This window comes from Botrytis sinoallii (assembly GCF_014898435.1).
Source record: "Botrytis sinoallii strain Bc 23 chromosome Unknown BSIN_002, whole genome shotgun sequence".
NCBI classification, from domain to species: Eukaryota; Fungi; Ascomycota; class Leotiomycetes; order Helotiales; family Sclerotiniaceae; genus Botrytis; species Botrytis sinoallii.
In genome coordinates, this window is record NW_024066029.1 from 1239985 (window position 1) to 1259491 (window position 19507).

At 43.5% G+C, this 19507-nt stretch overlaps 7 protein-coding genes across 7 annotated transcripts; 2 read left to right on the forward strand and 5 right to left on the reverse strand.

The window, feature by feature from the left end:
- Positions 1–193: 193 nt before the first annotated feature.
- Positions 194–2202, reverse strand: EAF02_001495 (uncharacterized protein; the record flags this gene model as incomplete). Its single annotated transcript, XM_038897543.1, has 5 exons — positions 194–1076; positions 1142–1471; positions 1523–1626; positions 1682–1863; positions 1923–2202. The coding sequence occupies 5 exons, from the start codon at positions 2200–2202 to the stop codon at positions 194–196; spliced, it is 1779 nt and encodes a 592-aa protein (XP_038762518.1).
- Positions 2203–3172: 970 nt separating this feature from the next.
- EAF02_001496 (uncharacterized protein) lies at positions 3173–6212 on the reverse strand (the record flags this gene model as incomplete). Its single annotated transcript, XM_038897544.1, has 3 exons — positions 3173–5599; positions 5654–5753; positions 5800–6212. 3 exons carry the CDS (start codon positions 6210–6212, stop codon positions 3173–3175), a joined length of 2940 nt encoding a protein of 979 aa, XP_038762519.1.
- Positions 6213–6955: 743 nt separating this feature from the next.
- Positions 6956–8968, forward strand: EAF02_001497 (uncharacterized protein; the record flags this gene model as incomplete). The annotated part of the gene is made up of 1 exon (XM_038897545.1): positions 6956–8968. One exon carries the CDS (start codon positions 6956–6958, stop codon positions 8966–8968), a length of 2013 nt encoding a protein of 670 aa, XP_038762520.1.
- Positions 8969–9771: 803 nt separating this feature from the next.
- Positions 9772–10374, reverse strand: EAF02_001498 (uncharacterized protein; the record flags this gene model as incomplete). Its single annotated transcript, XM_038897546.1, has 1 exon — positions 9772–10374. The coding sequence occupies one exon, from the start codon at positions 10372–10374 to the stop codon at positions 9772–9774; it is 603 nt and encodes a 200-aa protein (XP_038762521.1).
- A 1894-nt stretch (positions 10375–12268) lies between these two features.
- EAF02_001499 (uncharacterized protein) lies at positions 12269–13949 on the forward strand (the record flags this gene model as incomplete). Its single annotated transcript, XM_038897547.1, has 2 exons — positions 12269–12410; positions 12478–13949. The coding sequence occupies 2 exons, from the start codon at positions 12269–12271 to the stop codon at positions 13947–13949; spliced, it is 1614 nt and encodes a 537-aa protein (XP_038762522.1).
- Positions 13950–14101: 152 nt separating this feature from the next.
- EAF02_001500 (uncharacterized protein) lies at positions 14102–15518 on the reverse strand. The gene is made up of 2 exons (XM_038897548.1): positions 14854–15518; positions 14102–14734 (listed from the first exon to the last, which is right to left on the reverse strand). Exons 1-2 carry the CDS (start codon positions 15381–15383, stop codon positions 14269–14271), a joined length of 996 nt encoding a protein of 331 aa, XP_038762523.1. The 5' UTR covers positions 15384–15518; the 3' UTR covers positions 14102–14268.
- Positions 15519–15892: 374 nt separating this feature from the next.
- Positions 15893–18187, reverse strand: EAF02_001501 (uncharacterized protein). Its single transcript, XM_038897549.1, has 2 exons — positions 17091–18187; positions 15893–17035 (listed from the first exon to the last, which is right to left on the reverse strand). The coding sequence occupies exons 1-2, from the start codon at positions 17229–17231 to the stop codon at positions 16217–16219; spliced, it is 960 nt and encodes a 319-aa protein (XP_038762524.1). The 5' UTR covers positions 17232–18187; the 3' UTR covers positions 15893–16216.
- Between the last annotated feature and the right edge of the window lie 1320 nt (positions 18188–19507).

Sequence of the window (19507 nt, forward strand, 5' to 3'; positions counted from 1 at the left end):
TTATAGCCAGTCTATCTAACATCTTCTCAGAGTTAAAGAACGGGTTCTCTTAAAAAACAAAATATACAGGCGCATACTGGGAACAGTTGAGATCCTCTTCTGTACACAATTTTAATGACATTATGACATACAACTTGCTCCAGCAGGATTTGAGTATGAGAATGAACCATTCCATCTAATCGGACGACTCATTCTAGTGACTACTCGTAGCTACTAGAAATGACGATGGATACTGACCGCCAGAATGTATATTATGACGACCTACATTGTAGTTGGGAAGGTTGTCTCGCAACTTCTCAAATTCGGGTCGAATCCCGTAAAATCCGCTGACCTCCAATGCCATTGATTCGTCTTTGTCGAATATCATGCCCCCTGGCCAGAGCGAGATTTGCAGCTCCACAATCTCATTCTTGCTAAGCTTCTCCTCATGGTCATGAGGATGCCAGACATAGGCATCAGACAGAAGTTTTCGCTGACTTGAGGAAAGTCCAGGCTCAGGCAATGTAGCTCTGTGCGAGGCTCGCAACCGACCATTGGGGCCAACATACCTCCAGACATTGTCCTTTGGGATAGCTTCGGGTTTTGTACCTTCAGGTAGGTCTTTGAATGGGATGTTGAAGTACTCCAATGCGTTACCCTTGGAGTCTAGCTTTCGTAACAAGACAAAAACGTCCATGTCATTGTGATCTGGAGTAGACATAAAAAGTCGCACCTTAGAGAAACCAGAAAGTTCTGTGTATTTGTCGAATTTGAATTCAAAACGGCTAAAGTTACCGCCCCTTGCTTCTGCATCATAGCTCGTGGAGCAGACTGATTCGATAGGACGCATTGATAGACGATTCGTGGCTGTATCGAGATAGAAATTCTGATACTGAAATTCTGGTGGTGGGTAAGTGGTGACTGGTCGGTTGACTACATTAGGCCTGTTGTAACCCAACAAAGACAAGCGAATTCGGGGAGTGTTTTCCCATCCATTGTTGGCAGAAATCATGAAATGATCAAAAAATCTTTGTAAGTCGTCGTTGCTGTCTGACTGATATAGATCGTGCCATTCTTGAGTAGTGTGAATCCGTAACCTATGAAGACTGATTAGCACTTACTCTGGTAAGGTAGGTGACTTGCTGCTGAATTCTTGGCGTACCATTTTTCAGACGAGGATGACATGAGATATCCACGAAAAGAACCCTCGGTATGTAGACCAGTCGAGTAACTGGCTGTAGCATACATTGGTACGTTGATTCTGCCAAGCTTGGGTTTCTTATCTTCCCAGTACCAATTCCATAGCGGATATTCATCCACCATAGCACACACATCTTCTCTTTGGTTCTTGCCACCGAAAGTAGAAAACACTTCATTCCAGAAGGCGCGGTCGGGAATACCTCCCCGACAAATTGATTCGCGGTAGAAATCCCCAAGCCCTTCCCACGGCGCAATAGCCTTGAGATGAGGCGGGTTTTCGGCAGCTATGAACCTAAACAAGATTAATCAACAAGAAGTTGGTTAGAAGCAGAGGATAGACTACCATTGGGCTGCGCCGAGCCAAGAGTTCCCCGCCAGTGCGACAGATCCGTTGCACCATGGTTGAGCAGCAATCCATTCAATCGTATCATAGCCGTCACGACCCTCCTAATTTTCGATCATGTCAGTGCTACCACAGTTGATTTGTGGTAGATACACCTACTTGAGTTCCGAATATCTGTATGTCTCCATGTGAATTGAAGGCTCCACGAGCATCGACGTTTACAACAACATAGCCTCTTTTGCACCATTCTGCCGGATCAGGGCCTTCAAATTTTTCCAAGCCACTCGTAGCTGCTAACGGGATACCAACGCGCGAGGGGAACATGTTGAGTAAAAAATGTCCTAAGTAAAATATTAGCATTCCCAGAACAGCACCCTGCACATCTGATAGAAACACTTACCACTGCCGGTCTTACCATAAGGACTCCACGGAAGCAATGCGGGCTGTGGAGAGTTGTCGCTTTCCAAGGCGCGGAACACATCTCCATATAGTATCACTCCATCTCTCAGCTTGATTGGTACATCTTTCTCCCAGATCAGGTCGATCGGCAGTGGTCTTGTGCCCGCAGCTTGCGTCCAACCTTTTTGCAATATACGTTTTTCAGTGGTGAAAGCGTATCTCTCGACGAAGTCGCCGGCTTTGACGAATTTGACTTTGTGATTCACTACAGAATGAGACATACTTCAAGATTGGAGTAGCAAGGAAGGGCTAAGTGAAGGCTACTAAAGGAAATGGGAGAGGGATTATATGTTATTTTCCAGCTAGCGCAAAGACCAAATGTTATTCTAAGATATGGCAACAGCCATATCTTAGGCCTACACCTCTCTGGTCTATGTAGTTCCGGTTTGTCATGTAAAAGCTTAAGATACATTCATTTAGTAACGAAAGCACCGTTATTATTTCTCTTGAATGGTTGAGTAGACTCTGATCTACTCCACACGGAAATGTCCGCAAAGAATTCCAAGTTTCTACACTTGTTTCACGGAATTTGGCTGGTTTTTGGGCTTTGCATATTGCATGAGGTCGATGATCCGGAAATTTTATACGGAATTACGGAATTATGGAATTATAGATTTTGCTGTGAAACTTTGTAGTATGTGGTTGTAGTTGACTACTTAAAAATATTCGATGGAATTACGGAATTACGGAATTATAGAATTATGGATTTCGGAGTGAAACTTTGCGGTATGTGATTACAGTTGACGATCCAGTAATGTTCAACAGAATTAAGGGTGTATAGATTTTGCAATAAAACTTTATAGTAATAGTCGGCTTTCAAAATTCTATGTACATGAAAATCCTGAAAAATCGTAAAAAAAGAAAGGATGAATATAACGTCGCAAATGGTAAAAACCAAGAAGAAAAGATGGAGATGAGGGAGATGAAAGATGAAAGATGAAAATGGATACCGCGGGATTGATTTATGGGAGAAGTTATAGACTGATTACAGCAGTGGAGGATATTTAATGATGACGAAGGGAACTAGGAAAGATTTGTAGAGGATGAAATATTGTAATTGTAATCATGTATCCTTCGAACAAAAAGAAAGATACATAAATCCATGCTGCCGTCGCGATCTGTCCTTGTCTCCAGGGACAGTCAATTCTCTCGACCCCTTTCCTTATGCAATCTCCATGTATCTTATTCTGTTCAATCTTTCAAATGTTCGTTTGCCTCGAGCTTGATCTTCTCCTCCTGCTCCTCCGCTACTGGTTTCTCGCTTACTTCTCGTTTATCTTTTAGAGCCTCTGGTATTTGGTTATCACTGGCTTCGCTTTTGGTTCCAACGGTTGGACCCGCGCCCTTTCCCTCATATTCTTCCCCGCTTTCCCCCCCTTCCTCTCCTTCGGAAGTCAAGAAAAGAGATTTCTCTATATCCGAATCAGATGACCAGAGTAAATTTCGCTCGTATGTGGAGAAAAAGGATTCATCACCGAGCTCAGAAACTTCAGATTCTGTATCGCTTTCAGAATCGGAGCGTTGGCTTGCGGATGATCCCCTTCTGGCCTTTCTCTGTTCTTTCTGTGATTGCCGTTCGAGATTCTCGCGTACACTCACGCAATTACACTCCGAAAGGAGTGTTCTGGGATTGTCGGGGCCCAGTGTTGCTAGTTTGTGTGCATAAACACTTTCAAAGCAGGCCAGGGATTCGGAATGTCTTCCTTGATTTTCGAAAATGAAGGCCAATTCATTTATATGGTAAAATGTTTCAGGATGATTCGTTCCAAATATTCTTTGGCAGTCGTGGACCAAATTCCGGCAAAGGGCTTCAGCTTCAGCAAATTTCTCTGCAATTCGGAGAACATGAACAAGGGCAGAGGCACTTGCCATTGTCTCTATTTTATCGTGTCCTAAAATCCTTTCACTTACTTCGATGACTCTTCTGAAGATCTTCTCGGCTCTGACAAGTTGTCCTCTTTCTACTAGACTACATGCCATGTTGTGTGTACCTCTCAGTACATGTGGATTTTCAGAACCATATTTTTTTCTACGGACCTTTAGCACCTCTCGGTTTATGTGAAACGATTCTTCGGAATTATCTTGCTTTAATAACGCATCTGACAACCATACACGAGCACTTAAAGTTTCTGCGCCCGCCGGTCCATATTCCCATACACACGCTACCACCCATTGACGAGCAATCTTCTCAGATTCTCTATATAAACCGCTATGAATGTAAAACCGCGTGAGATTTAGATAAAATCGATACAACATATTTCTACTGAACGCCTTATCTTTCTTAAGTGTAATCATCAGCTCTTGAGCCTCTTCATACAAACTAAGATGGGATAGGAGCTCCTGCTGTAGAGATAAGGGCATAATGTACGTTTGATGAGAGTAGCACTCTTCGAGAACTGTTGCCACGAGATAAGCGCTGAGAACCGCGGAGTCGTAGCAAAGTTCCGAAGAAGCGCGTATGCGAATCCAGTCCTGAACCAAAGGGTGTAGAGACAGATGACAATGGTCATTCTCGTCTCTATACCAGCTTTGGATCAGGGACAGTCGCGAGAGATCATTCAAAATATCCACGAATTTTTGTTCATCCCATTTATTATCTTCATCAACAAACAAGAGTAGAGGTTCTTCGATCTCTAGTATGTCGGGCTGAGAGAAGAGGCCTGTTGTGCAATAAGTCTCAAATAATTGTTGGGATATTTTTTGACGGTCGAGAAAAGCAAACAAGGTCAGAATCCTTGACTTGTATTTCTTCTCATCATCAAGCGTCTCTAGTTGTTGGTAAGAAAGTTCCCAGGTCGTAAAGACGTTCAATGCCGTTTCGTCCGCAGCCTCCCCAATCTTACGTCGATACTGTGACATTCGTGGCGTCTCCCGCAAAATTGCTTCTCGTTGGCGATTATATTTATCCATGAATTGGGATAGTGCAATCTTTTGACTTTGGATATATGATCCTGCCTGTGTAATAGCTAGTGCATGATACCCCAAACGATCAACGATCGCGTGTGCGTCGTCGCGCGATGCGGTATTGCTTACCCGGCTTTGTTTAATGAGAAGATCACAAGCATAATCTTTCGGGAGCCCATGTAGCTCAATGTCATGATCTTTTTCAGCTAGTAAAGCAGTATCTGCGTGTCTACTCGTGATCAAAATTCGTCCATCTTGCCCCGATGGTATGAAATCAGGCAGATGAAAACTTGATGGGTCGTCATGATTATCGAAAATGATTAGCCATGGCTCATTCCAGTCCTGAAGTCTGTTCAAAACGGAGGCAACTACTTGGTCGTCTTGCGTTGAGTCAGCTGGGCTTTTGATATGCTCCAGTACTGACTTGAAATCTTTCTTGACCGTGCTCTCGGATGTTGCATCAATCCAGAATACGGCTCGAATATTGTTCTTTCTTGCACGATGGCAGTACTCAAGTGCAATTTGAGTTTTACCTTGGCCTCCTAACCCTCGAAGGACAACAACACGAGACTCAGATTCAGAGGATAATCCCTTTCCGATCTTGTTCAGGATATCTTCACGCCCAATAAAGCCACTAACACGGCGATTTGGCACGATGAAGTGGTTTTTGTTAACGTTTTCTGTGGGAGCGACAACATCCGATCGAGAATTCATCTAGGTGAGTATTAGTTGGAAGTTGTATGGAAATGTAGCAATTTGTTTGGCTACCGATATAAGTATAGATTTGACATCCGTAACATCATTTGCAACCGCGCCAACTGTCAATTTAATTTCTTTTGCATTGAGATCAACTGTTTGCAATAGAGATCTTTGAAAATCAGTAGAGTGAATGTGTCATAGTTGGGCGCTCTTACAAATCAATCTTTTGGATATGGAGACTCAACAAGGACTTCTCTCTTTCGAGATCCACAATCATAGAGGATATCTTTTTTTCCGATCTCACCGCTGTAAATGCTTTTCGCAATTTTACTCTTCTTCCTTCATCCGGAGTAGCAAGATAACTTTCGAGGCTGTCCTTAATATCTTTTGCAGAATTAGAACAAGTTTTCACAACCGAAGACACTTCGGAGGTTTGTAAAGAGGTATTCTTAATAACCAATGCTAGAAGATTGATGAATTGCTCAATGTGTTGTATTTGTCCACGAATCTTCTTCGGACCATTCTGCATTTGCGTTTTGATATCGTTCAAGAATTTAATGGCATCGTAGCTTTGTTGGGCGATTTGAGAGGAGGCTGCGATGGCGCCCAAAATAGATAATGGATCCATATTCAAAACACAAAATGATATGTCTTATAACATCCATACACACACACATAGTACAAAGGAAGTAAAGTTTGCGATAAAGTATCAAATTGGAAAATTCACGGAATGCTTGAATTTAATGTTAACATAGTCAAACTGGAAGAGCGCAAAGATACAGAGATCTTCGTAATATGGTAATTCAATGTGGGCGACCCTCAAGATGGAACAACAGAGAACAAAGTCCAGCCTTGTCGGCTGTCACTGCAGTGCAATCTGTAGACCATAGTAAATTGAAGACTTTTCCGATATATGCAAGCCAGTGATCGCCGCGTCAACCACACACTTCATTGGTGAAATCGCATCGCGGTTGTGTGAACTAGATGGGCTATGTGATCTAAGCCACTGAAGACTTCGCAAAATTGCAGCTTACAGTTGATCATATGATTCAAATACTTTGAAATGGAGGACTGGCGACATGTTACGATGCTAGAGAGTCAAAGCAATACCGGGTCAAGAAATGCGTGCCAGTGAAATCTGGCGGACCCATTTTTTGTCGCAGATCACGTGATAACGAGCTCTAGCGCGTATCAGTCGCGTTGACACAAAGTTTCGCAAACGAAACACAAATCCAATTAGAGTCTGTCTATGCCACCAACTGTCTTGCTTTGCTTTCTTTCAATTCAACGTAATACTTTCATATGTTCTGGATTGTGCGAACACAATCGCCGGCATTTCTACCCGCATATTCCAATTCTAATCTCAATAAAATGCAGGACTTTATTGATTTGATAAGTTCGAGTCCAGAGCCAGAACTACCGAAGACTTGCGCCAAAGTCGCACCTATTGTCGCCCCCAAAGCTCCACTCAAAGATCTATCACAGAATATCTCCAGACCACCTACAGTCCAGCTCTTTGACTTCAGCTTTGCAAATTTCGATAATTTGACTAGTATTGAGACAGCGAAGGCCCCGCCACCAAATCCGCCGATACGATCTCCCAAACCAAAAGCTTCCAAGACAATACACCTTGATGATGGCAACGAGCTCCAATTGTGGTCTGATGATTTCGACACGACTATTGGTTCTGTATTGAATAGTGCATCTACAAAACGGGATACTGGAAATTCGAAGCAACGACAAGGCGCCAATGCTCCTATCGAAATAACAGACTCAGACGACCCATTCACTTCTCCGCCACCTGCGAAACGACAGAGAGCATCATCACCAAAAGATAGAGTCCCAAGGGCCGCAGGCGGATACCACCGCACTGTTTCGAATATTGAGTCCGTCCGAACAAGTAAAGCAAGACCGCCCAAATACAGGTTGAATAGATCAAACTCTTTGGGCGCAGATCCTTTATTGTTTACAAGCTCGCCGGATACGTCCGCTGCTCGATTGAAATACGGCAAGGGAAAGGCATCTTCGACTCGATATGACGACGACGATGATGATGACGAAGTGGAGATACCCCGGAAGAAAGCCAGCAAGCCAATTTTTTTGGATGTCGAGGATGAAGATGACTTTCCATCCATTGAGAATCTGAAATCCTGGAATCCGCCACCAAGGCGACCGAAAGCGATTGAAGAGCCAATGCTACATCATTATGATGATTCTACACCCGAGAAGAAGAAGCGAGAGAAGGTTGATAAATCTAAAGAAAAGGCTTCGAGCGCAGCAGAAAAGAAGGCGGCAAAGGATGCTGAAAGGGAGCAAAAACGTATCGACAAAGAGTATGCCAAAGCAGAGAAGGAGCGAGAAAAAGAAAAGGCAAAGGACCTGGCTAAAGTCAACGTCGATCGTACCAAACCCGAAATTTCGACTCCGGAAATGATTGTTGATTTACCTTCATGTATTCAAGATAAAAGCCACATGGCATTGAGAACTAGAATCGATGTTTTACTGAAGGAATTGGACGTTCAACAATCTCAATGGGAGAATTCAGATCTAGTCATCAAGTGGCGTCGAAAGGTCATTTCGGAATACAATGAAGAAAGTGATATATGGGAACCCAAACCACGGCAAATCAAGGACGAAAATCACATTCTATGTATCATACCAGCCAAGAAATTCGTTGATATGGCTTTAGGAAGAGGAGATGTGGATCTAGATACTCATATTTCTATCCTCAAATCACAATTCGAATCATGCAAGCTGATATACCTTATTGAAGGTTTAACTGCATGGCAGAATAAGAATCGGAACATAAAAGACCGTCAGTATCAAGCTGCAGTGAGAAGTCGAATACCGGAGGATGAAGGGGCTAGTAGCAGTTCCAATCAGAGGAGAAAAGCAACACAAGCAGACGAATACATTGAAAACGCAGACAGTATCATTGAAGACTCTTTACTCAAATTGGAAGTCCTCCATAAAGTGCAGCACCGTTTGAGTACCAACGCACAAGATAGCGCAAAATGGGTCGCACAGTTTACCAAGCACATATCTACAATTCCGTATCTAGCCCAACGCGAAGCTCTCGGTTTGAATTTCTGTATGGCGGGTGGTCAGTTCAAATCTGGAAAAGATACCACAGATACGTATATCAAAATGTTGGAGGAGATACACCATGTTACAGAGAAGATGGCAGAGGGGATAGTCGCTGAGTATCCCACCCCTCAGGCCCTGTTACAGGGATTCAAAGAGAACGGTTCGTCGGCATTGGAAGGATGTCGAAAATTGGCGAACAAGAATGGAGCACTTACGGATACGAAGATTGGGAAGGCAACTAGTAGGAGGGTGTACAAAATTTTCATGGAAGAAGATCCGGAAAGTTTTGACATATAGGGGTGTGTGGATTTTGGATTTTGGGGCATATGTTTGGGGTCTTGGGAAGAGGGAACGAGCGAATATCATGAATGTGTGGGTCTTTAAAGGGAGGGTACAGAAGTCATTCTCCGACAGGAGGGGTTCGGTGTCTTTTGGTGGTTCCAGAGTCTTTGGGCTCAAGTTCAAAAGGAGTATTGGGGTTAATAATGTCTCGGTAGGAAGTTTACACGGTAAGGAGTATTAGACATGGTTTTGTATTGTATCGATATTCACCACGAGTAGAAAATATTTCTTGTCTTACAATGAATGAATATTCACGCATAATGCAGTATCGTAATTCCTTGGGATCATTTTCCTCTCCAAAGATGTGTTTGTGTATGTATGCCTGTGCGGAATAGTTATTTATCACTAAGTCCAAATGCAGCTGCAGATAATTATTTAGGAAACAGTTCCATCTCTCAAGAACCCAATAAAGTTATTAATTAAAAAGAAAATAAATCTACGCAATCGAAAATAATCGGTTTTAGAGCCATCTCCAGACTCGATAAAGAAAGAAAGTTATCCCTTTCCATGCATGTATCATAATATCATCTCAATCCTCCATTTCCTAAACCGTCATTCCGCATGCCCTCGTAACCGTGGGCTTGGATGGGATAATAGCTAGAAGTACCCAACTTCTGCTTTATGTACCAAGCTACCCATATTCCTCCGATTCCTAAGCCTTCCCAAAGATGTCCGTCCATTTCCTTCCTGGATAATTTGGTACCATGTGAATACCTCCTAAAACCCGACCCAAAAGAAGTTTAAAGTAAAGTAAATCATCAGACGGGAAGCTCCTCAATCTCATACTGTTCGTCGAACCGTCTATTGGCTTCCCTCCTAGCTCGTCTTTCCCGACGTCGTCGATCATCTTCATCGTGAGTATCTCGTCTTGTTCTCTCATATGAATCATATCCATGTCCATATCCATGCCTCGTTCCTCTCGTTTCTCTCCTATCTTCTTCTTCTCTAACCCTCTCCCTTCGATGTCGATATGCTCTTTCATCATCATCCTCCACATCCCTCCGTCTCCTCTCCTCCTCAAACCCCCTCTCACTCCTCCTTTCCCTTTCCCTCTCCCCCCTCTCCTCCCTCTCCTTAACCACCCTCCCCTCCCCCTCCCCCTTCCCATCAAAAAACCCCCCACTCTCAAGCATCTGCTCCATCCCCACCACCGTAGCCGCAGCAGCCATACGACTCTTCCACGGTCCCCCCTCCGTCAACAACGTAGCCCCAATCGCCAACCCCATCATTCCCAATGTCGCCGCTAGATTTTTCGGCGTAACTTTCTTTTTCTCATGACGAGTTTCATGGCGAGTATCTCGTCGAGAATGGGAATGAGGATGTGATTTCTCATTTCGAGAACTGTGGTGATGTCGTGACATTTTGATATTGCTTTCGACCTCGGTCTTAGTCTGGTCTTGACGCTGTAACCTTATCCTTCTGTAGAATCTATCGCTTTTCGACACGCAAAAAATCGCAATAAAACCAACCAAACAAGCAAACAGCAAGCAAGAACTCTCCAAAAGCATCCAAAACTACCATCCAAAAGAATCTCACTTCTTCATCCAAAATCTTTCTTTATGAACAAAACCACACTCAAAAGAATCCCACAATCGCCAGCAGAGTAAAACAAATGAATCACAAACGCGGCTGAGCCGCCGCAAACCGTTGCCTGACGATCTCGAGTGGATCAAATTTTTGTGGCGGGGGCGAACGCGAACCTATGAATTTTTGCTCATCCCTCACACTTTCAGGTGTGAAGAATCTTTTCCCTAGGTAATGCTTCGTAAATGTATGACTCCCAGGCTGAAAATCCTCGGTGAGCAGAATGGTGAATGGTTGAATGTGAAATTTATGGGGTTGTGAGTGATAGGTACCATGTGAAGATTTTCGGGGGTGTGGAGGCTGAATACCAGATTTTTTGCGATAAGAGGTTGTGCGAAGGGTGTAACTTGTGAATTTGTGGATTTGGGTAGGAAGATGGGCGTATTTTATGGAGAGGGTTGTGAAGGATTTGATTTAGGAGAGAGGCTGCGTGGGTGGAGGAGGGTTGATGTAGGGAATCTGTTTCTTACTCATTTGTTGGGTATCTTGGTATCTTTCTTGGATATCTACCTACCTACGTATCGTTGCAGGTTATTCGTTGTATGAATAAGACATTGATACCAAGGTAGATAGGTATGTGATCTGATTTCATGCACGCGTGATATAATACGATCTCATGATCACGCGACCAAACCTCTGGACTCTCCTTTTCAAGAGTTGATTTGCAGAACTTTACCAATATGTCGTACTCTACCAGAGGATCTTAAGAGGGGTTAAGAGTAATGTACTGAAGAATGTCTATGCATTACCAAAAACATCAGATCTTTGGGTTTGGGACATGTACAAGTTTATATACCTACCTACTCTTACTCCACTCGATCTCACCTCATCTCCAAAACCTAATCATCTCCCCCTTTCCGCAGCTAGTTAGCCAGCTACTATTTTCTATCTACTCTACGATGTATCATGTATGTAAGTTACTATATCCACTACACATCCACCTCCCTATCCATAATCCATTATACTCCCTTCAACGGTTCAACCACACCCTAGTCTCTAGTCCCTCCAATTAAACCCTTTCATGCGGGCACTTCTCCGTCCATCATTCAAACAACGGGTAGCTCCACAATCACGAACAAGCTTTAATTAACCTTCTACTAACACCAACCCCAGGCGAAGCTCACGAGCAAATCATGTATTCTCCATTACTCTTTCCAACGTTCTGGCGTTCGCATAACAAACTCTAAGAACATCCAAAATTCCCCATGCGGACCCACTCCATTGTGAAAATGGAGTCTTGACTACTTTTTGGCAGCGGTCGTATTCTTTCGTATACCGGTACACCTTCCACTTCGGAATCGTAGGCTGTATGATTACTGATACTTCCATCGTATTCTATCCACCCTTATTGATCGGATTCCTAAACCCTTCCACTTCTTTTGATGGCCCTGCTTTGAAGAAGATTAGACATATGGATCCCAATGTATTTCAGGAAATACGAGGGGACTCGGTTCAGAGAAGAATGGGACAGGAATCAGTCCCTATCAGTAATTGATTTAACACACTTGCAGTTGTGTTGCTATAAAATACCTGGTATTCCACTCATCTTTCACCGATATATAATTGCATTCCCATTCTACTGAATATTGAATATTTCAATCAGTCACTACAATCGTTTACGTCGTCCGACTCTCTATTGTGGATATTGTTCTTTTCAAGTCGTCTTTAAAAATGAAGGGGGCATCTTTAATCAGCACGGTTTTGCTACCCGTGCTATCAGTTAATGCGGTCTACACTTGGCCGTCCGAGTATGATCAACTAGAGGATATTCTTTATCTTCAACAAGGTTACATACGTTTTGGCTTGAGAGATGGTAAGTTTTCGGAAAAGATATTTCAAGTTGATAATGAGAATGAATGGTCTACTAATTTTCGTATCAGGTGTGACGCCGTGCGATTTCTCATCGACAGGAGGTGGACGCCAGGCAGCTGCGGAATGGATTAGAACTGCTTATCATGATATGGCTACTCATGATGTAGAGACTGGCCTTGGAGGACTCGATGGTTCTATAGCCTTTGAACTTGGCCGAGCAGAGAACCCTGGTGATGCTTTTAATGCTACCTTTGCATTTACAGAAGACCGTCGCTCAATTAAAGCTTCGTCGGCCGATCTTCTTGCAATGGCCGTTGTCGTTTCTTCAATGGCTTGTGGCGGTCCAATCATTCCATACAGAGGTGGACGAGTCGATGCCATGAAAGCTGGTGTTTTTGGCGTACCCGAACCTGATCAGGATTTGGCGACACACACTGCAATCTTCGCAAAGCAAGGATTCAACACCGCCGAGATGATAACCATGGTAGCATGCGGCCATACTCTCGGAGGTGTTCATGGAGTCGATTTTCCTCAGATTACCGGCGACGGCAGCGCAGAAAACTTTCCAAAATTTGACAGCACCTACACCAAATTCGACAACACTATTGTGACCGAATATCTAGGGAACAATTCGACCGACCCGCTTGTGATCGGTCAAAATGATACGTTCAATTCCGATAAACGCATTTTTGGTGCCGACAATAACAAAACGATGACATCTTTAGCAGATCCAACGAATTTCCAAAAGCAATGTTCTGACATCTTCGCTCGAATGATCGATACTGTTCCTGCAGACGTCACACTTTCTGAAGTCATCACACCCATCGAAGTGAAGCCATGGGGAATTTCTCTTTTCTTGGCTGGAAATAACACTCTTTCCTTCGGAGGATACATCCGCGTTCGCACCACCAACCGCAACGCCGATGATGTGACCGTATCTCTTCAATACCGTGATCGTAAGAACAACACTTCGACCACTACAATTCCTGCCACTCGAGAACGTTACTTGTTGGGCCAGAGTTATGGCTTCGCTTCAGAGGTCTTCACTTGGTATGGATTCAGCACTGTTCTTGATGCTACAACCAGTATCTCGTCTTTCGATGTCATCTTACATACCGTCGGTGCAGCTGATGAAATCATCACCAATAACGGCGGGGGTTTCCCACTCTCAGACGCCATTTTATACCAACCGGCACAATCCTGTCAGCCACAGGTAGCCGTCAATGACGCAGGCCAGTGGAATATAACAGTTACTGCAGCCGTTCGTGCCGATCGTATCAGCGAACCTGTCGCCTTTGACTGGGTGTCTGAACGTGCCATACCAGGCGTGATGGTGAAATCATTAGAAGTGCAACGTACAGCTATGGAGAAAGTAAGCGAGGAGATCGATGGATATTATTTATTCAGCGGAACGAAGTCGATCGATAATGTGCAATGGTCTACCACGTTTGATGTGGTATTGGGAGAGGGAGATAACGTATCGAAAGTAGAGTTCCAGTCGACGTCGACAATGGCCACGAGCTGTACCGCATTTTCTTGAATTACGAGCGAGTCGAATTTAGTATTGATTGATAGCGATAATATTTCTTAATGATAAATCGGTTTTTGACCCAATGAGACACTGCTGTAGATTTGAGTTCGCTGAATCATGATTGTGAGCTCCGAGATATAGTCAGAGCAGGTTAGACAGTATGTCGGACAAAACAATACAGACCAGGGAAGACATGCACGCAGCATCCTAACAATGACGAGAATGCAAGGATTGGTGGATGTATCCAGTAGAACATGCTCAATGTTGTTCGTCATAGCTGCATAGCACAACATTTCCTCGGGCATTAATAACATTCCACAATATAACATCACCTCTCAATTTTGCCTACCATTCCCACAATTCCAAACCGATCTACAATCTTCATTTTGCAGACCTTTTCCTTCTCCTCCTCCATGAGTATCCGGTACTCCTCTCCCACATAGAATGGACTCGTAGCTCTATACGTAACCTTTTTTGGCAAAAGTACTGTAAGCTTATCATTCCCTGTGCCCCCCTCACTCTTTCCTATAATATGCCTCCAGAAATCAACCATGTGTATCAAGTTCAACGGGCCATGTACGACGCAATCTCGATGTCCCTCAACTTTCCGACACCAGTCCCGGTCATAATGTATTTTATGCGCGTTGAAAGTTAAAGCAGAAAAGCGGAAGAGGGATATTGGTGTATGGGTAATAGTGTGCTCGTATTTGACGGAAGGAACTGGAATGATGGAAGGAAGTGGCGGAAGGGGAGGGGGATTATTAAAATCAATTGCTTGTCTAAATAGCCAATTTCTGATTGTATTTTGATTTAGCATATATTACCAACTTCCCGAATCCTCAAATCACTCTTCCAATTGAATGACAACTTCAATGTTCCAACAAGATGATATGGCGAGATGAACTTCACTTACCTTCGATCCACAAGCGCAAGTCCCTTGGAATTCTTGAATGTCTTTTCGACCCCTACAACTATCATCTCATCCCCAGCTTTCGTCTTCTTCACTTCTGCACTCTTCAATGTCGTCGTTTCCTCTGCCTTCTCCCCCGTCACCAGTTTATTCCCATCCACCCATTCCAATTCCCCGCCAGCCCACATTCTTCTTGTAAAAGGTCCTGGCGGATTGAATATCGTATCCGATCCATCAAGCCCCAATTTATCCTCGGCATCTGGTGGTGTGAAATATACTAGATGGTGACAGGGAGGAATTGGAAGGGCATCAGGGCTCGACTCTACTGCGAAACTGGAGGAGGGATCAGACGAGCTATGAGAAGCAAGCGTGGCGCTCAATCGCTGGAGTTGATTTACATCGAGGTATTGTGAGCGGACCAATGGACCATTTGTTGAATGTTCTTTAAGCAGCATAGAGGCCGATGCGGATGCGATTGCATCTTTTGCGTGTTTGGTCGCCCGAAGGCCATACTTGATGAGTGAGGGTATCATTCTGGATTAAAGAAGTTGGGCTCAGTATGGGGCTCGATATGGGTGGTTGTTAGGGTTGAAACTACTAGGCTCCTAGGTAAGCTCTCTAATACCCCACGTCATCCACGTTAGTAGATGCTTAATTTATAGTTTATCTTCGGGCTCTATCGTAGAATCTCCACTAAATAAGAGTTCGGACAATCCACATGGGCCTGGGCAACCGAGGTAACTTTCAATCAACCTCAATTTCAATCACCACTACAACCACAAGCCCTTTCTTTTTTCCTGGTTAAAATATGGATATTATTGTATGGAAAAGCTCTGTATATCCACAACGTCTCTATTCCAAATGGATATCTCATATGTTTCATCTGATCTCCAAATATGCATATTGTGGACGCAAAATGTTTTAGCCGCAATCTATGGTCTCCGAAAGATACATATGAAACCATAAGGATGTTTTATGTCGAAAAGTACGGGGTTTAAGAATAAACAAGTGAATGGCAGTGAAACAACCGAGACAGATAGAAGGCAGATGGATTTGAAATTCAAAAGTATATTCAGGATTCGCGCTATTGCGATTAAAGCTTGCTACTGTACTACACAAAATACCCCATTGGAAAGGTTGATAGATGGATTTGAACGAATGCCCCATAACTCCCCTCCTTGCGCCGAGAAGAATAGATCATCGTGCAAATACCCTCTGTTCCCAAATCGTATCCAAAGTGGAGCTCGAACTCCTCCCCTCGTAACCATCATCCAATTCGTGTCGTGTCAATAAGATTACCATTTCTTGTGTACCACCTGACGAATGAAATCGTGAATAGATATAAATGATGAAGAAAGAAAATTATTTAACACATCTCCCTACTTTCCTCCAATCTTTTGATCATCTCTCTTTCCTTAGGACTACGGGGACTAGCATCAATACCGAGAAGTGCCGAGATACTGGTAGCGTTGTTCTTGATCTCTTGGCTTGGTGATGGCAATCGTTGAGGGGCTTGGCTGTTGTAATGATGGTAGCTTGCTCGGTTGAGATTTGGCATGTCTGGGGAGACACATGGGGTTGGTGGTCCATTGGATGCGACACCTTGCTTCCAGGTCTCCTCGAGTAAAAGAGGAGATACGCCTCCGCCATACTCGGATGCGATGACGTTCCAGAAAGAGTTGCGATGAGCTTCGTATACACGACGAAGACGTTCTTTGTCAACGCTGGCAACAGTGACTGGGGTGGAAGTCATGACGCAATCGAGACGGAGAGCTTGATCCGATGAGGAATCATTAACTGCGTGTCGAGAAGGGGTTGGCTTTGGGAGAATAGCAATGGGGTGACCAAGAGTTCTAGAAGGACTGTTGGAAGCTGAGCGGGATAGAAGTGAAGATGCAGATGGGAGTTGAACGTGTTGAGGTGATTGTGGTGAGTAATTGTAGACAGGGGATATAGCTCGGAGATGAGTAGCCTCATCAATTGGAGATGGCATTCGGAGAGGTAAAGTCGAAGATTCTGAATTGGAGCTACCGGAAGAAGTCATGGAATTGGTACGCTTGCGGCGGTTGCTTCCATGGGACAATTGATGATAGTGAAGACGGCAAGCCAATTCAGTCTTCTTCAAATGAGAAGCGATATGCTTGTAAGGCATTTTCTGAAGGCGAGTTTGAAGAAGATAAACTTCCTAGAACAAATTGATTAGTAAGTTTTCTTATTGAAGGTTTCTGTTTCATTCATACCTCATCCTCACTCCAAGCTCTGCCGCCACCAGTGGAAGCCGTTTTACGGTTCTTCTGGATGCCATATTCGTGTCGTTGGGCTACGTCGACTGGAACGTATGTGGATGATGCCACTTGGGTGTTCATTTGGTTTGAAGACATGATGATAGTCGTTGATTGATGATAAATTGAAAGTATATTGTGTAAAAGATGGCTGAGCCGGCAATCGAAGAATCGAAAATGTTGTTAAAAGTTGGTATAGAATATAATCTTTGTCAAAAAGTCGGAATAAGATAAGTAAAACAGGATATAACTACAATAAAGAATGTAAGGCAGCCAAACCAGTTGGTGAAGAAAGGAAAGTAAATATTAGCTGCGAAATAGGTAGTCACGTCAAGTGTAAGGAAAGAAGAGGGAAACTTAAAGAGCAGAACGTTGGGTGTTATATGAAGAACCAACTTGGTCGTCTGGAATATCGATAAAACCAAGTTCAGTAACCTCTGAGGTTCAAAACCATCTTACAGGGAACGACGAGTAGTCGATGGAATCACAGTTTCTGATTGCGCATGGGTAGAGTTGCATATCTCTATGAGTTTTCATCCCGTTTCTGCATCAAAATAGTGTTTCTTAGGTACTGGGGTAAATGATGTAAATCTCTGTTTGACGTTTGAGGCGGGGTCTCAAGTACGATGACCTTGATGACATTCAAAACTTGCGTCGATATTTCATGGGAGAACTCTCCCAGATGGCCATCGGAAATTGAAATCTCCGCAAACGCAAACTTCTGGATGGTTGAATTTGTACATACTGCCCATGCGACTTCGCAACGAGGCGTTTTCTCATGGCAACATCAAGATGGGTAATGTAATTATTGCAATGGACGATTTCTGCAATGTTACAAGACCTGGAGGGGTCGAGGGGGAAGCGAGTTTCGAAGAGTTTCGTACCGGGATTATGGTGACCCTCATTGACCCTCGAGCCACCGATACCAAGGACTTTAAAATTCTTATCTCACTTATCCCTCCTGGGAAAAAGCTTCGAATGCATGAATAATCGTGGAGATGGGACGTAAATAGACCAAAGTTGGAACAATCGCCGCGCGCCTCGGTGATCATGCTTGATATTCCAGTGTTTGGACCATTTAGAACCGTTTGGAGTGGCTCATTAGTACGACGCAATTTGCCCTACACAACAAGGAGAAGAGCAACCAAGAACGGCTAACAAGAAATGACAGGTCAGGAATAGGAACAATTAATATCAAAATAGAATAGCGTCATTAAATTTGTCGTCGCACCGCACAGGCACAACACTATCTATCCTTAGCTGAGGTACTAAGAAACGTTGTGTTGACGCAAAGCAATGGGGCTCGCAGGAGATACTACAAACGTGCTCTCCAACATTCTCTCTAATCTGCATTGAGCGTAGAAATACTAAGAGGTCGAGAGGTTGGTTGATACTGAATACAAGTGGACAGTCAGTTCGATTAGAGTCTGAAATTAATGAAATATCTTTGCATAAGACGTTTCGAGGTATTTTGAGATGTGATAATGAAGCTATTGAGAACTTTTCATGTCAGATACTTGAACGATTGATTCGATTTTTTTTTCATCGTTCGTCTCAAATCATGTAAGATACTTGAATTTCCAAATTGAAGCAATACAAGTGTTGGAAAAAGAGATTGGCCAGTGTCCGGAAGGATGAGCGTCCGATCTTTTGGTGAGCTCGGTGAGGTGACATTCCACCAAAAAGGTGTGTACTGACGGCCCGTACTGAGTCCTGACTTCCTAATACATACCTACCTCCCTACTAGATAGGTCTAGGTAATTAGGGGGTAGGTAGGAGGTAATCGATCACCAAGACATCAAGGGTTCTAATTCTGACAGCCACAACAGCCCTATAAGGAAAGTAAGTAACGGGAAAGTCTAATCATGGATGTTGTTAGTGTATTTGGGTTAATATGCTTAACTTTCAATGGATACACTTGTATGAGTCGTATCTGATTCTGATCATCAAGGGTCGGAAAGTTTCGACTCAAAGGGTATGATGGAGAGTCTAAAAACATGAAAACTGGACTAATTGGGATTTACTTTTCAGATGAAGGGGAAAAGTCGTTAATCAAACCTTGTCACATGAGCACTTATTTGGAGTAGATACTCGGTAGATAGGCTCGATAGGGACCTACTTGAGCACCCACCTTGAATTGAACACTGGTACCTGTAGAGTGGCTTTTAACCTTGTTATCATCAACGGATCATTCGACCCTTCTTCTTCTACTACTACTCGATACGTACCTAGGTGCTACGTAATATCTACTTTATCCCTTGACTACCTAGCTAGGTATTCAATCAACTTATTCAACATATGCAGGCTGACCATCGTATCTTCCATCATCATCACCTAACTTGGTAACATTCCAATTACCCCATATACGATGATAT

Bases quoted from the DNA above. Each gene is read 5' to 3' on its own strand.
- EAF02_001500 (XM_038897548.1), bottom strand. From the start codon at position 15,383: ATGATACCCTCACTCATCAAGTATGGCCTTCGGGCGACCAAACACGCA. The intron at 14,735-14,853 runs GTAAGTGAAGTT...AAATACAATCAG, and splicing joins CTTGCGCTTGTGGATCGAAG to AAATTGGCTATTTAGACAAG.
- EAF02_001501 (XM_038897549.1), bottom strand. From the start codon at position 17,231: ATGTCTTCAAACCAAATGAACACCCAAGTGGCATCATCCACATACGTT. The intron at 17,036-17,090 runs GTATGAATGAAA...AATTTGTTCTAG, and splicing joins GAGCTTGGAGTGAGGATGAG to GAAGTTTATCTTCTTCAAAC.